The sequence below is a fragment of the Vipera berus genome (assembly GCF_964194415.1).
Source record: "Vipera berus genome assembly, chromosome: 2".
In the NCBI taxonomy this organism is placed as follows: domain Eukaryota; kingdom Metazoa; phylum Chordata; class Lepidosauria; order Squamata; family Viperidae; genus Vipera; species Vipera berus.
In genome coordinates, this window is record NC_138203.1 from 214877575 (window position 1) to 214892336 (window position 14762).

At 45.4% G+C, this 14762-nt stretch overlaps 1 protein-coding gene across 1 annotated transcript in view; it reads left to right on the top strand.

Annotated features, from left to right (window-relative positions):
- The window catches only part of UNC5A (unc-5 netrin receptor A), a gene marked incomplete at its 5' end in the record, with an annotated part of 114253 nt that overhangs the window by 95076 nt on the left and 4415 nt on the right, over window positions 1-14762 (top strand). Inside the window, 7 exons of the mRNA XM_081320216.1 lie at window positions 5421-5609; window positions 7699-7998; window positions 8809-8896; window positions 10303-10471; window positions 11740-11973; window positions 13496-13645; window positions 14209-14373. Coding sequence (XP_081176342.1) covers window positions 5421-5609; window positions 7699-7998; window positions 8809-8896; window positions 10303-10471; window positions 11740-11973; window positions 13496-13645; window positions 14209-14373 — 1295 coding nt within the window. The remainder of the gene's footprint in view (window positions 1-5420; window positions 5610-7698; window positions 7999-8808; window positions 8897-10302; window positions 10472-11739; window positions 11974-13495; window positions 13646-14208; window positions 14374-14762) is intronic.

Below are 14762 nucleotides of genomic sequence, written 5' to 3' on the forward strand. Positions count from 1 at the left end.
GGCAGCAGGTGTTCCCTGAGGTACTCCGGACCCCTGCCATGTAGGGCTTTAAACACCATTACTAGTACCTTGAATCTCACCCGGAAGACAACTGGTAACCAATGCAGCTCACGGAGCAGAGGTGTAACATGGGAGTATCGGGAGACTCCCAACACAACTCTCGCGGCTGCATTCTGTACCAGTTGGAGCCTCCGGGTGGTCCTCAAGGGCAGCCCCATGTAGAGAGCGTTGCAGTAGTCCAGACGAGAGGTCACGAGCGCGTGAGTGACCGTGCATAAGTCATCCTGGCCTAGATAGGGCCGCAACTGGCGCACCAGGCGAACCTGGGCGAAAGCCCCCCTAGTCACAGCCACTATATGATCTTCCAAGGTAAGCCGTGAATCTAGGAGGACTCCCAAGTTGCGAGCCCTATCTACGGGGGGTAATAGTTCACCCCCCATGGAGAGAGATGGAATATCCAAATTGGCCCGGGATGAAGGTATGCAAAGCCACTCAGTCTTGTCGGGGTTGAGTTGAAGTCTGTTCCTCCCCATCCAGACCCGAACCGCCTCCAGGCAACGGGACATCACGTTGAGGGCATCACTGGGGTGGTTTGGGGTCGAAAGAAAAAGCTGGGTATCATCAGCGTACTGATGATACCCAACTCCAAAGCCACGAATGATCTCACCCAGCGGTTTCATATAGATGTTGAACAGGAGAGGCAAGAGGACCGACCCCTGAGGAACTCCACAAACGAGAGACCTCGCGGTCGACCTCTGCCCTCCTGTCAACACCGACTGCGAACGTCCCTGGAGATAGGAGGAGAACCACTGTAAAACCGTGCCTCCCACTCCCAATCCCCTGAGACGCCGCAGCAAGATACCATGGTCGATGGTATCGAAAGCCGCTGAGAGGTCTAATAGGACTAGAACAGAGGAATGTCCCCTGTCCCGAGCCCTCCAGAGATCATTCACCAGCGCGACCAATGCCGTCTCCGTGCTGTACCCGGGCCTGAAACCCGATTGGTACGGGTCTAGATAATCCGCTTCATCCAGGACCAGAGGGAGCTGATGCGCCACCACACTCTCAACAACCTTCGCAAGAAAGCGAAGGTTGGAGACCGGACGAAAGTTGTTCAACACAGCTGGGTCCAAGGCAGGCTTCTTGAGGAGAGGCCTCACCACCGCCTCTTTCAAGACGGCAGGGAAGCTACCCTCACTCAAAGAAGCCGATATAACTGCCTGGAACCAGCTTCGTGTCCTCTCCCGGGCTGCATAAACCAGCCAGGAAGGGTACGGGTCCAATAAACATGTGGTGGAGCTCAGCCTCCCCATGATCCTATCCACTTCCTCCAGAGTCACAGAATCAAACTCCTCCCAGGTGATATCGACAAGACCGCCCGTGTCCTGATCGTCAGACTCTGCCCAGTCAGAGTCCAGACCGGTCCGAATCCGAGCGATTTTATCCGACAGATGTTGGTTAAACTCCTTGGCACGACCCTGCAAGGGTTCCTCCCTCACCTCTTGATTAAGGAGGGAGCGAGTTACCCTAAACAGGGCGGCTGGGCGATTATCTGCAGACGCGATAAGGGTAGCAAAGTGATTAGACCTCGCCACCCTTATCGCAGCGAGATAAGACCTGATATAGGCTCTTAGTCGCAATCGGTCGGATTCGGATCGGCTGGATCTCCAACCGCTCTCTAGGCCCCGTCTCCGACGCTTCATCTCCCGGAGCTCCGCGGAAAACCATGGAGCTCGACGGGATCTGCACCGGGTCAGGGGCCGCAAGGGTACAACTCGGTCAAGAGCCTCAGTGGCTGCCCTTTCCCAGGCTTCCACTAAGGCATCTGCCGAGCTGTGAGCGAAGGAGGCAGGTGGGGACCCCAGCGCTGCCTGGAACCTCTCGGGATCCATCAAGCGTCTGGGGCGGTACCATCTAATTGGTTCCACGCACCCACGGCGGGGGGTGGCAAAACGGAAGACCAGCCGCAGGAGATGATGATCGGTCCATGACAGGGGCATAACAATTGGGGAGCCCCCACCAAGATCATCTAACCACCGTCCAGATAAGAAGATCAGGTCAAGGGTGTGGCCTCCCACATGAGTCGGTCCTGAAATTACTTGCGTCAGGTCCATGGCCGTCATGGAAGCCATGAACTCCCGAGCTAACTCAGATGATCCTCCCAGAGATGGTAGATTGAAGTCCCCCAAAACTATAAGTTTGGGGAACTCAATCACCAACCCAGAGAGGACATCGAGAAGCTCAGGCAGGGCTGCTGCTGCGTGACTAGGCGAAAGGTACACCAGCAGCAAGCCCAGCTGCGCACCAGGGCCGCATCTCAAGAAGAGAGACTCACACCCGACTATCTGGGGAACGGTGGCCTCCCGCGGACACAAGGTCTCCCTCATAACAACAGCCACACCCCCACCCCTACCCTGAGCCCGAGGCTGGTGTAGCACCCGGAAACCTGGTGGGCAAAGATCAACCAGAGGAATCCCGCCCTCTGGGCCCAACCAAGTCTCCGTGATGCAGGCCAGGTCTGCCTGCTCACCCTCAACCAACTCACGGACGAGAGGAGCTTTGTTAGCGACAGACCTGGCATTCAAATACACCAGCCTGAGCTCAGGAGGCTGCACATCCTCACTCCCAGGACCTCGGGGCGGAACCAGAGGGTCGGAGTGCCTCACCGCTTGTAAGCAGCGGAGAGGCCTTCCCTGAGACCGATACGGCCCTCTGTTCCTACACCTGCTGCCATTCCCTAGCGTCGTGGGAATGGGTAATCCCACGACCAGCCCTGGAGCCCCAGAGGCAACCGACCCCCGCTCCTCCCCTCCGCGATCTACCTCGGCACTGGCCTGAACAGAGGTTGTTGGACTGCCCCCCTTGTCCAAACAACCAAAAGAAGTACCCTCCCCCCTCCCTAACCCACAAAAAATTTAGACAAAAAACTAACCAGGGGCCTCTTGTTGGGTTTACGTCGGAGGCCCCTACCCGTGCCCAGCCATCTCTCAGGGTCCCAATAAATGGGCCCTTCATCGAGATTATAAGCGGCTAGAAAGGCGGGTCGCACCCAGGAGTTTCTCAGGTGACTTCAGCTTATCTGTGGCCTCCTATGGCATATGGGAGAGCATGTCACATTGGTTCCAAAATGTGCTTCGTTTTGGGTGAGGATGATGCCAACAGACCTGAAAAAGACCGTGGTGTGCCCTCTCCTTAAGAGGTTCTCTCTGGGTCCGTCTGTACTTGACAACTACCTTCCTGTTTTTAACTTCTGTGTACAAGTACAGAGCATTTTAGAGGAAATGATTACCTGTACCCTTTTCAGTCAGGTTTCAACTCTGGGCAGGAATGGAGATGGCATTAATTGCTTATGTGGATGATCTTGTAATGATCTGCAAGAGTAACTTTGAGAAATTAGACGAGGAGTCACAGACTAGACAGTGATCTGATAAACTAAGTCTGAGTCCCAAATGGGATGGAAAAAAGCATCTTTGAAGGGATCTTCTCTATTTCTATGGAAAGTTAAGGCAGGGAGGGGGGAAGTGTTTTCAGACTTGCAAGATTCTCTTATTGTAACCTTACAATAAAGGTAGCATTATACTCATGATTTTGGTTTCCTTTCTAGAGCAGAGGTCTCCAACCTTTTGGGCACCAGGGACCAGTTCCGTGGAGAAAGGTTTTTCCACGGACCGGAGCGTGTGCTGTCTGCATCCCATGGATGGGGCTTTGCTTGTTTGCTGGCGTGCCGCGGCTCGGTACTGGTCCACGGACCAGGTTTTGGGGACCCCTGGTCTAGACTACCTTGAAAAGCTGTCAGTTCTTTAGCAGGATCTAAATGGAGGTTATGCATCCCTCCTAGTCCCATTGGAACTTTCAGTAACCCATATTGATATCCTACACACAACCTAAGGAGGCTGGTAGAAGGTATTGGTGTGTGGCGGTTCTGTTCTTTCCTTAATATATAATGTGTTTCTATGAGAATAAGAATCTGCATATACATTATTTTAAAAATACCGCAACAGCTTTTCAGCAGGAACAGTGTGGGGAGAACAGGGAAACAGGAGCCTTCCCTCCTTCACATCCCAGTCCAGCATTCTGTTTGAGAGACAAACAGATCCCTGGCTAACATTGGTTACTATTGTAAATCAGCCACTAGTGTCCTTCAGATAGGGTAGGTTTCACTGTCAACTTTTCCCCAAACAAGGTAAGTTTGAAATGCAGCACATCTGAAAAGAATCATGTTAGGGAAGGCTATTTAATTAAATAGTGTTATGTGTTAAATATGTTGATAATACATTTCTTAGGGCAGGGGTAGGCAACCTTGGCTCTTTTATGACTCGTGGACTTCAACTCCCAGAATTCTGGGAGTTGAAGTCCAGGAGTCATAAAAGAGCCAAGGTTGCCTACCCCTGTCTTAGGGGAATCTCTTCCCCCACCTTCTGTGTTGATAGCATTATTTTAGCTATTATGAAAGCTGACCATTACAAACATTCCTAAAATATACTGCTGGTTTTGAAGCTTCTGTCTGAATTTCTCTTAAGAGCCTTCCTGAAATTTTTTTCCTATGTTTCTAAGTTGAAAACTGAAATTAAGTTTCTGGGTCCTGGAGTTTTCTTATTCTTTTACCTTTTCTCTCCAAAATGCTCTCTGTATGAGGATAGACCTATGGCTGCAAGGAAGTGGTCAACCAGAAATTTCTTCTGAAAAACAGAGTGCAGGCGCAAAAGCCTTGATGGGCCGTATATGATCAGCCCAATGAGAAGCAATGCACCCCAATCCAGATCTCTTTCCTAAAAATTCCATTCCCTCACAGACTACATGGATAACAGACCTTGCACATTATGTCAATGAGTCTTAGGTTCTTTGTTCTAGAGCCGTGGTGGCAAACCTATGGCACGGGTGCCACAGGCGGCACGCAGAGCCCTCTGTGGGCATGCGCGCTGTCTCCCCAGTCCTAGGCCTTCAGCTGGGTTTTATAAAAACCTTTTCGCTTTAGGCCTCCGCCGCCATGTGCAAAAAAAAAGGTTCAATCAATCAATCAATTTGCTATTGCTAAGCACATTGATTTGTGCTTTAGATTGTAAGCCGCCCTGAGTCTTCAGAGAAGGGCGGGATATAAATGGGATTTTTTAAAAAAATCAACTTCTCGCAGGAAAAATAGATCTTGCAAAGTTGGAATTGATTGAACTTTTTAGTCCCACCCAGTCTGCCGCTACCATGCCCAACCAATGGGCCATGCCCACCCAATTGGCCACACCACCCAATGGGCCACACCCACCCGGCACCCGACGATACATAAGTGGTTTTTGGGTTGCGGTTTGGGCACTCGGTCTCCAAAATTTTCGCCATCACTGTTCTAGAGCAAACAAGATTATTTCCTTCTGCATACTGGAGCTTGGCATTGGATTCACTGTGCATCCCTTCTATGTTCTCCTTTCTAGAAACTGGTGGCTCTGAGGATGTGGCTCTGTATGTTGGCTTGATTGCTGTAGCCGTCTGCTTGGTATTGCTGCTTCTAGTGGTGACCCTTGTCTATTGCCGGAAGAAGGAAGGGTTGGATTCAGATGTAGCTGACTCTTCTATTCTCACTGCTGGCTTCCAGCCAGTTGGCATCAAGCCTACCAAAGCAGGTGAGTATCTCTCTGCTCTTGGCACATTCTTTTAAGTGTTACATGGTAGATACTAATCCTTTGGGGTTCAGGAATGTGGATAAGTGGTACCACTTGGGCAAGCAGTCATTTTGGAACCACATTCAAATCTTCTGTAAATTGGCCAGGTTTTCTTAGAGAGGTGGTTTTTCTTTCATTCATCTTTCTGTAGGAGTAAGGAAGGATGTAACAGCAATGCCTCTGAACATGCCTCTGAAAATTTTAAACTTTTATTATATCAGTAAAAGAGGAACATGAGCAGTGGAAACATGCAGGATAAATACAGCAACAGCTGCTTTGCGGATGAGATATAAATTGTAGAAGGTAAAGGTTTGCTGGCCTACAAGTGGACTTTGCTCACCTGACCTTTCTCTTCATCATAACTATAGCAATTAGATTTGAAAAAAGTCTTCCAATAGCTTAAGTGAAAAGCTTTACATAAGTTAAATTTCAGCATGGTGCACCGCATCCTTCAAAATTCATGTGCAGTCAACTAAAACAAAAGATAAGCCTAAAACAGCATGGTTTAAGAAGCTTCAAGGCTGGGATGTGGGTTCTCGGTTTCGAAACCTTTTCATTTATTTGTTTACTAAACTTGCATGCCACTAATCTCACCAAAGTGAGTTTAGGCAGCTTATGAACATTCATGATACAAATAGTTTTAATAAATCCAAACTGCATTCCTAACATGTGAGAGGGAAAGGAGAAAGAGAAAGGGGATGAGTTTGATTTGGCCTACCCATTTTAACTTTTTTTTCCCCACCAAATTTTCCAACTTTTTTGGCCTGGCTCCTTGTACAACCCAGATGGAAGTGCGGCTTTCAGGTGAAACAAAAAAACCATTTTATTCTACTCTTGAATGTTTGTTATCCTAATTCTTGCCAGCTGGAAGCCACAACTACCAAGGAGAGACACTACCAAGACTTCAGAAACTGACCTGTCAGAAGCCTTTATCATGGCTGGGCAGCCATGCCTTGTCTACAGTCTTCCAAAGTGCTAGGTGTAGCTTTTGCAGATGCCATTATCTTGTTGCTAAGGAGTGCTACTCTGGGGAAGACTGATGTAGTAGTTTCCTGTTGTCTCTAAGAGCTTCTCTAAAGAGGGGACTGTGCAAAACTACAAGAACATTCTTCTGGTTGCTCACTACCCAAAACTCATGCTAGGTGATACTCCAGTCTTTCAGAACAAGGTTAGGAGAGCAGATTTTCCATTAGATAAGAAACATTTACTTCTGGTGTGAAGCAGCTGCAGAAATAATATATGTAAGTCTCTTTCTGGTATATCTCAGTTATGCTGATTAGTCAAATACCCTCCTTTGTGAAGCCAGACTAAACCATAGGGAAGGAATCTCATAAATATAATCAAATGTTTATTTTGCTCTTGAGATTTATTCAAAGAGTCCTCTATACAAAATGCCACACACATATATCCATCAAGACAAATATTTGACCTTTTGGAATCAAGCCATAGAATGCACATACATTCACACATATGGACAGTTTAGTTGCAGGTCAAAAAAGCATCCCTTTATTACACCATCATCCCTTACTGTGACTCATGATCTTGGAAACATTCCTTTTTACAGTCTGATAAGTGACAAGATATTAAAATGACACGTGTATTCTGTTGATCTACATTTGGACTGCACAGATGGTTTCTGTAAGCTCTATTAACCCAAAACTCGTGAGTCTAAAAAAGGAGATTACATTGCATCTTTAAAAAGCTGTCTTTGGGAAATAAAATGCATAACCTTATTAATGCAGAAAATGATGGTCTGAACAGAGATCTTTGTTTCTCGGGTCATTGCAACAGTCTGTTACCCCTGCTGGTTAATGTATTTTATGCAATACTGTCTGATGAGATAATGTTTTGTGATTAGGCTGCTACATACCTGAGGTGACTCAAAATATCTGCATTTGCATCTATAAAGTAATCTAGCTTTCTGCAATATTAAGAATGAGCTAGGTTTTCCTTGCTGCCAAGGAAGATTTTTTTTAATGTTTTGAAACAAGATGTGTGTCTTTACCACCCCAACTGATCCCATTATCATCTCCATTTTTCTCTCACACAGATAATTCCCACCTATTGACAATCCAGCCTGATCTGAGCACCACTACCATGACCTACCAAGGCTCACTGTGTCCACGCCAGGATGGGCCTGGCAAGTTCCAGATTGGCAATGGGCACCTGCTCAGCCCCCTGGGCAGCGGACGCCACACTCTTCACCACAGCTCTTCCAGTGCTGATCCAGTAGACTTTGTCTCACGATTCTCTACCCAGAGTTTCTTCCGCTCTTTACCCAGGGGTGCTGCCAACATGGCGTATGGAACATTCAACTTCTTGGGTGGACGTTTAATGATACCCAACACAGGTAAGGTTGACAAGTAGGGAAAATATAGGGCTGACTATATGGAGGGTGGCTACCGTGGAGCAACAAAGCTTTCTGATGCTCTAATTCTCTTCTGGATCATTACTTAAGCACATGCAACCAAGGGAAAGGGTTTTTCTTTCTAGGCTGGATTCCTACATGGGGAAAGAAATACTTCCATAGATAAGCTCAACAGAGGAAGATACGTTGTTTCCCCCTAGGATTTCTTATAAAGAGGGGTATAATAATAATAATAATAATAATAATAATAATAATAATAATAATAATAATAATAATAATAATAATAATAATAATAATAATAATAATAAGAAGAAGAAGAAGAAGAAGAAGAAGAAGAAGAAGAAGAAGAAGAAGAAGAAGAAGAAGAAGAAGAAGAAGAAGTAGTAGTTGGAAGGGACCTTGGAGGTCATCTAGTCCAACCCCCTGCTCAGGCAGGAAACCCTATACCATTTCAGGCAAATGGCTGTCCAGTCTCTTCTTAAAAACCTCCAGTGTTGGAGCATTCACCACCTCTGGAGGCAGGTTGTTCCACTAGTTAATTGTTCTAACTGTCAGGAAGTTTCTCCTTAGTTCTAGGTTGCTTCTCTCCTTGACTAGTTTCCATCCGTTGCTTCTTGTCCTGCTTTCAGGTGCTTTGGAGAATAGCTTGACTCCCTCTTCTTTGTGGCAGCCCCTAAGATGTCCTCTGCCTCTTTTAGCTAAGCAGCCTTTGACCGAAACCCATTCTTCAGTATCAGCTTGCCTGCAAGCAGTGGGCTGTACCCATTGAGCCATCTCGTCTCTGTCTTTTAGGTGTCAGCTTGCTCATCCCACCTGATGCCATCCCACGGGGGAAAATCTATGAAATCTACCTAACACTGCACAAGCAAGAGGATGTGAGGTACATATCTCATTTCCTGAAAAAAACCTAGAAATCCTGGGACACTAACTTAGCTATAAAGGTAAAGGTAAAGGTTCCCCCGCACATGCGTGCTAGTCGTTTCCGACTCAGCTATAATTACCTGTAATTTATCATACTCACAACGTGTCTCCATTTTCATAAAACTTCATTGGAAACCCTGACAAGCCTATGCACTTTATGTCCTCTAATTTGAAACAAGGTATATACCCCTATGACATTCAAAGGATATTGTGGGTACCTGTGTGCCAACTGATATATGCCATAGTCTTGCAGATGGACAGGATTTGTCAGCTGATGTAGTGGGTGCCGCTGTATACATAGACAACACTGTCTCCTTTAACGGTAATCTCAACCCTTTGTATTGTTGATGTTCCCAAGCATACCGTGATATGGCCTGAAATAAACACTGATGTAAAATAAACAGTAAATTCACTTACAAGTTCATAGGGCCAGAGGCAGTCTTGAAGATAGGCATGAAAATAGTTTTCATTGAAAGGAGTGGAAACGTTTCCCACATCAAGCTCATAGGGGAAGATAATATGATAAAAGATGATACAACCTTTATTAGGATCACCGAGCCATTTGTAGAGGTATTTATGTTGCGGTGTCCATGACATTTAAAAAAATATTCTTCTCTTTAATGTTTGTCTCTTGGTTCTTTGCAACTCATTCTTCCTTGTTCCCATTGCTCAGGGCTGTGTCAAGCATAGGTAAGCTAGCTGCCATGTGGGCATATTTAGTTGCCAGAATCCCCTTGGTGCTGTCTAAGGGCAGAGACAATAGATTTGATGGGGATGTCTAAATTGGGCCTGCCCTCAAGCATTCAGGATAATGGCCTTGTTAAAAAAAAAAGTAGTGGAGCTGCCAGCAGAAAGCTCCCTGCAGGCTGCCCAAAGTCGAATAACTGGCTACCAGAGCTTAACTACCAGTCATGTCCCGATCCTTTTTTTTTTCAAGTTTCGGCTGGAAGAAAGATGCTCAACAGTGCCATTTGTTGCGGTATTGTCAAAACTCTTTTGGGGTTTCTTCTTGGCAGAAATTCCCCAGTGATAATCCCTTGCCATAACGGGCACAGTTCTGCTGTTGCCAGGATTATTGTATTAATGCTTATCTTTGGTGCACTTCTTGATAACTCCTAATCTCTAAAACCAAAGAATCATCTCTGGGTATATTATTGTCATAATACTTGCTGATATTAACCCCATTCTACTTCTTCCTGCTATATATCCCCTCCTGAATTAATGGGGTGGCAGATCCTGTTTCTTTTCCGTTTCAACTGGGATTACGGTCAAGAGAAATTAGCTGATGGTGCTGACTGGAACATGGAAGTGGGGGAGTTCTTAAGCCCCTTCTCTGTATTACTGATGCTTCTCTCTCTTGCCAAGGCTTCCGCTGGCAGGCTGCCAGACTTTACTGAGCCCCATTGTTAGTTGTGGCCCTCCGGGGGTGCTGCTCACCAGACCTGTTATCCTAGCCATAGATCACTGTGTGGAGCCAAACCCTGAGACCTGGAACCTGCGCCTGAAGAAGCAGTCCTGTGAGGGCACATGGGAGGTGAGGCCTAGCCTGGAGTGCATGTTGAGCAACACAAGGGTTGTTGCAACACTAGGACTACTTTATGCAAAACAGATGACCGTCGTGCCAAATACACTACATTTAGCAACCTATAAAATCATGTGAAAATCAAGTAGCCCGTCTTGTTTTGTTTTGCAAAACACGTATTGTTTCTACTTAGTTCCTAGCACCTGGGGCCTAAGATCATCTAATGTTAAGATCCAAGGGTCCCCTTACTCTGGAAAGCAGCCACAACAGTAAGGGTCTTCTTGATAATAGTCGCTCAGAATTCTCCCTGGAAAACCTGCTTGGTGTCTATATTAATATATTTTCGCACCAGGTGAAGTCCTTTTTTTCTTAATGTCAAAATATCCTCAAATGGATATTAATTATTTAATCATTGCTTTTATATAATTGGTCTGTTTTGCTGCAAAAGGGTTTTGTTATATTTTTGTCTTAGTGGATTTTGTCTTCGGTGCTATGTTATTATTTATGCATTGATTTCTCATTTTGCATTGCATGTATGATTATTCTTTTCTCAGATAACACCAGTGATGAGATACTCAGAACTAATCCAAATAAATATAAGTAAACAACCAAGAATAGCACTGGCACCCCCCCTCCCCCCAAAAAATATCATGAATCAATCATTTATCTGGTTTCCTTGGATATCATTTTAAGACTATTTTTGCATTCCTAAAGCTAGGTCTTTGCCTTGTTTTTTTAAAAAAAATAATGAAACCTAAATTTTGCCTCATGCACTCCACTGTTTGGTATTGCTTTTTTGCAGAGTATACCTAGCCCTGTTGCACTTCTGATTGAATCTAACGGGTTTGTGTGATCCCAAAAGTGAATCTCACAGGCTTCTGAGAGGAGGCGGTTCTAGTTTGTGTCCTGCAGTGAGTGTTTGGATGCAACCTGGGTTGTTAGAGCAACTGAATGCAATGCAAACAGTGTGGATGCTGCTAAAAAAAAACCTGTTTCACTCAGGCTTAAGTGGCAGTTCTTACTAGATAGACCAGTGAAGCACTGTTGTGACCCCCACCTGTGCCAAGTCATATGTCAACCTGCCGTCCTTTGTCACACGTTCATTAGGCACCCTCTTCTACTATTTCTGGATTTGCCCTAATTCTCTCTCTCTCCCTCCCTCCCTCCCTCCCTCCCTCCCCCCCTCTCTCCTTCTCTCTGATATCCATGTGAAAGTTCTGCTCTTTTGCCATTTCTCTTTTTCCTGATGTGGCGATTTTCTTCCTTTTCCACCTTCTTAGGACGTACTGCAGTTGGGAGAGCCAGGACCTTCTGAACTTTACCATTGCCAGTTGGAACCCCAAGCTTGCTACATCTTCACAGAGCAATTGGGCCGCTTTGCGTTGGTGGGAGAATCACTCAGCATGGCTGCTTCAAAGCGCCTGAAACTGGTTCTCTTTGCCCCTACAACTTGTACTGGGCTGGAATATGATGTCCGTGTATATTGCCTCAGTGATACTCGTGATGCACTTAAGGTACTCCATCAGGAAACTCTTCCGTGTGTAGTCCCTTGGAGCCTTCTTCCGTAAATCTCACATATGTTGGAGTACTTTTTTTTTTTACTACTTTCAAGGACTCATTATCTGTTCATTTGTACTTGAGTAGTTTCACTACTTTTGATCACGCAGCCAGAGCACAACATTAATAAAACAATCCCTAGCCTAACTGCAGGATTACGGCTCTGCAGATCTTCAGTGGAGTACTCCATTTCATCAGTGGGACAGAGAGCCCCTTTGCAACAATGCAGCGAAGCATAAAGGTGACACACTTTTTAAGTAGTTGAATGACTGCGCCTTTTGCTCCCCTTAGTAGTGGTTGTTTTGGTGTACATGTAGCACACACACCCCAAAGCTTTTTTCAGTGAGAAGACTGGCTAATCCAGGCAACTGGCTGACCTTGATGGTAGAGGCAGAGTATGTGGTGAAGCCTCTTACAAAGGGGAATTGTTCATTATCCTACACAAGAAGCCTAATTTCTCCCTATGCAACTGTTCAGCCTTCCCATAATAACCCTAATATCTTCTTCTAATATGCTAATATTTTCAATTCAGGAATTTTTTCCCCACAATGCAGAATCCCCATGGTTTAGATTCAAGCTACTGAACTCCACAACATAACAGAGCTGGAAGTGACCTTCTAGCTCAACCAGTCCAACTCTAGGATCAGTGCAAGAATCCAGACTAAAACATCCCTAATGGATGGATGGCTAGCCACCACGTCAATATCCAATGAAGAGAGAGCAGACTCCAGAAAAGAGATAGGCTTAGGAAAAAGCATGTAATGTGTTTTAAATTTATATTTAATGAAAATTGATTGTATTGATAAAGTTGCTCCCCATATTTAGTAATTTCCACTTACTGCCCCATTAAGAATGTACATTTTAAGAAATCTAGAAAAAAAGATGCAAAAACAACTTGGCTGTTTAACCGAGGCAGAACAAAGGTTTTTCTTGGGTTATGTAATGTTTCTGGGACTAACTTGACTCTCTTAGTGCTTTGTGGGTAATTTTTTAATTGCAAGTCACTTGAGTGATTGGTCAGTCTATAAATTTTATGCATAAATAAATGCCAAAATGCAAAGATACTACGATCATGATACTTCTTTGAAGAGTCAGGTTTAGCATCTCTTCAGTCAGTGGGCAAAACTTTCAGCTTAGAGAGTCACACATAATATCTACAACTAGTTTAATTCCTGTTCATTTAGACATGCGTGGAATTTTTATTTATTTATTTTTATTTTAATCCCATTTATATCCCGCCCTTTTCCGAAGACTCAGGGCGGCTTACAATTTAAGCACAAACCAATGTGCTTAGCAATATGCCCTCACACACACACCCACAAACCCACGTGTACACACTTTTTTCACCACCACCACCACCACCACCACCACTAATTTTATACTCTCGAGACCTGAACTGTAGCTTAATAACCCTAGGACAGTATTTGCTTCTTTAATCCCCCTCACTTAAGTATGTCCCGTGTGTTCGTACCATTACAGGAAGTGGTGCAAATAGAGAAGCAAATGGGTGGACAGCTGATCGGTGCACCGCGAATCTTGCACTTCAAGGACAGTTATCACAATCTCCGTCTTTCCATCCATGACGTGCCCAGCTCACTGTGGAAAAGCAAGCTTCTAGTCAGCTATCAGGCAAGCTTTCTACTGATCCTGGGGTTATTTTTATCCAAGGCAAGACAATACGGATTCTTTTGTCTGAAATTGCAAGAGTCACTCTTGCCCTTTTAGGTCCACATTCTTTACCGAATGTGAACAGAGCTGTAGCTACCAACCTATCTATAGCACAGGAGTACCACCTTCTCACGCCAAGAAAGTCTGTTCTTTTTCAGCAGTTTAAAAAGCGATTTGGAATATATGAGCCACACACACACCACACTTGTTACTGCCTCCTTAAGTCAACCCTGTTGTTTCCTGGATTCGATACGGCTTCTCCAAACAATTGTTTAGAAATGCAACGTGAACGCGTACCCCTGTTCCAAATCACCTTTCCCCTTTGAATCCACGTTGCTGAAAAATCCAGTTATTAGTCAGTTTGGGAACTGACAGCAGTTATGTATTCTGCTGCTTGGTACCAACCTGTACTTGGTTCAGTCTGAAGCTGTTGGCACTTCCTTGTAACTTCCGCCAAGAAGCCTTTTCAAAATCCTTTAGACAAACATCATCCTGTAATTTGCATCTGGCCTTTTCCCTTGCAGGAAATCCCCTTCTACCATCTTTGGAGTGGGCTGCAGCCCTACCTACACTGTACCTTCACACTGGAGCGACTCAGCACCAACACATGCCAATTGGCATGCAAAATTTGGATCTGGCAGGTGGAGGGTGATGGGCAAAGCTTCAATATTGACTTCAACATTGCCAAGGTAAGGGCAAGAATACAAGGGAGACTGTGAGAACTTCTGTTAACTTTTTGGCTGGGTCTCCCATGCTGGCAGAGGAGGGATTAGACTGGATGAGCCCTGTTAATCACACAGTGGAGCTCAGCAGGTATTTTACCAAGTACCTATTACCTATCTTTTGAATGTCCCAAAGGTGCTTTTTCATGAGGCAATTGGACTTTTTTCTCTTCAAAGATGTTTTGTTTCTCATCCAAGAAGCTTCTTCAGCTTCTTCAACTCGGAGGCTCCAACTGGTGCAGAATGCGGCTGCGCAAGTTGTGATGGGGGTCTCCCGATACTCCCATGTAACACCTCTGCTCCGCGAGCTGCATTGGCTTCCAGTTGTCTTCTGGGTGAGATTCAAGGTGCTGGTG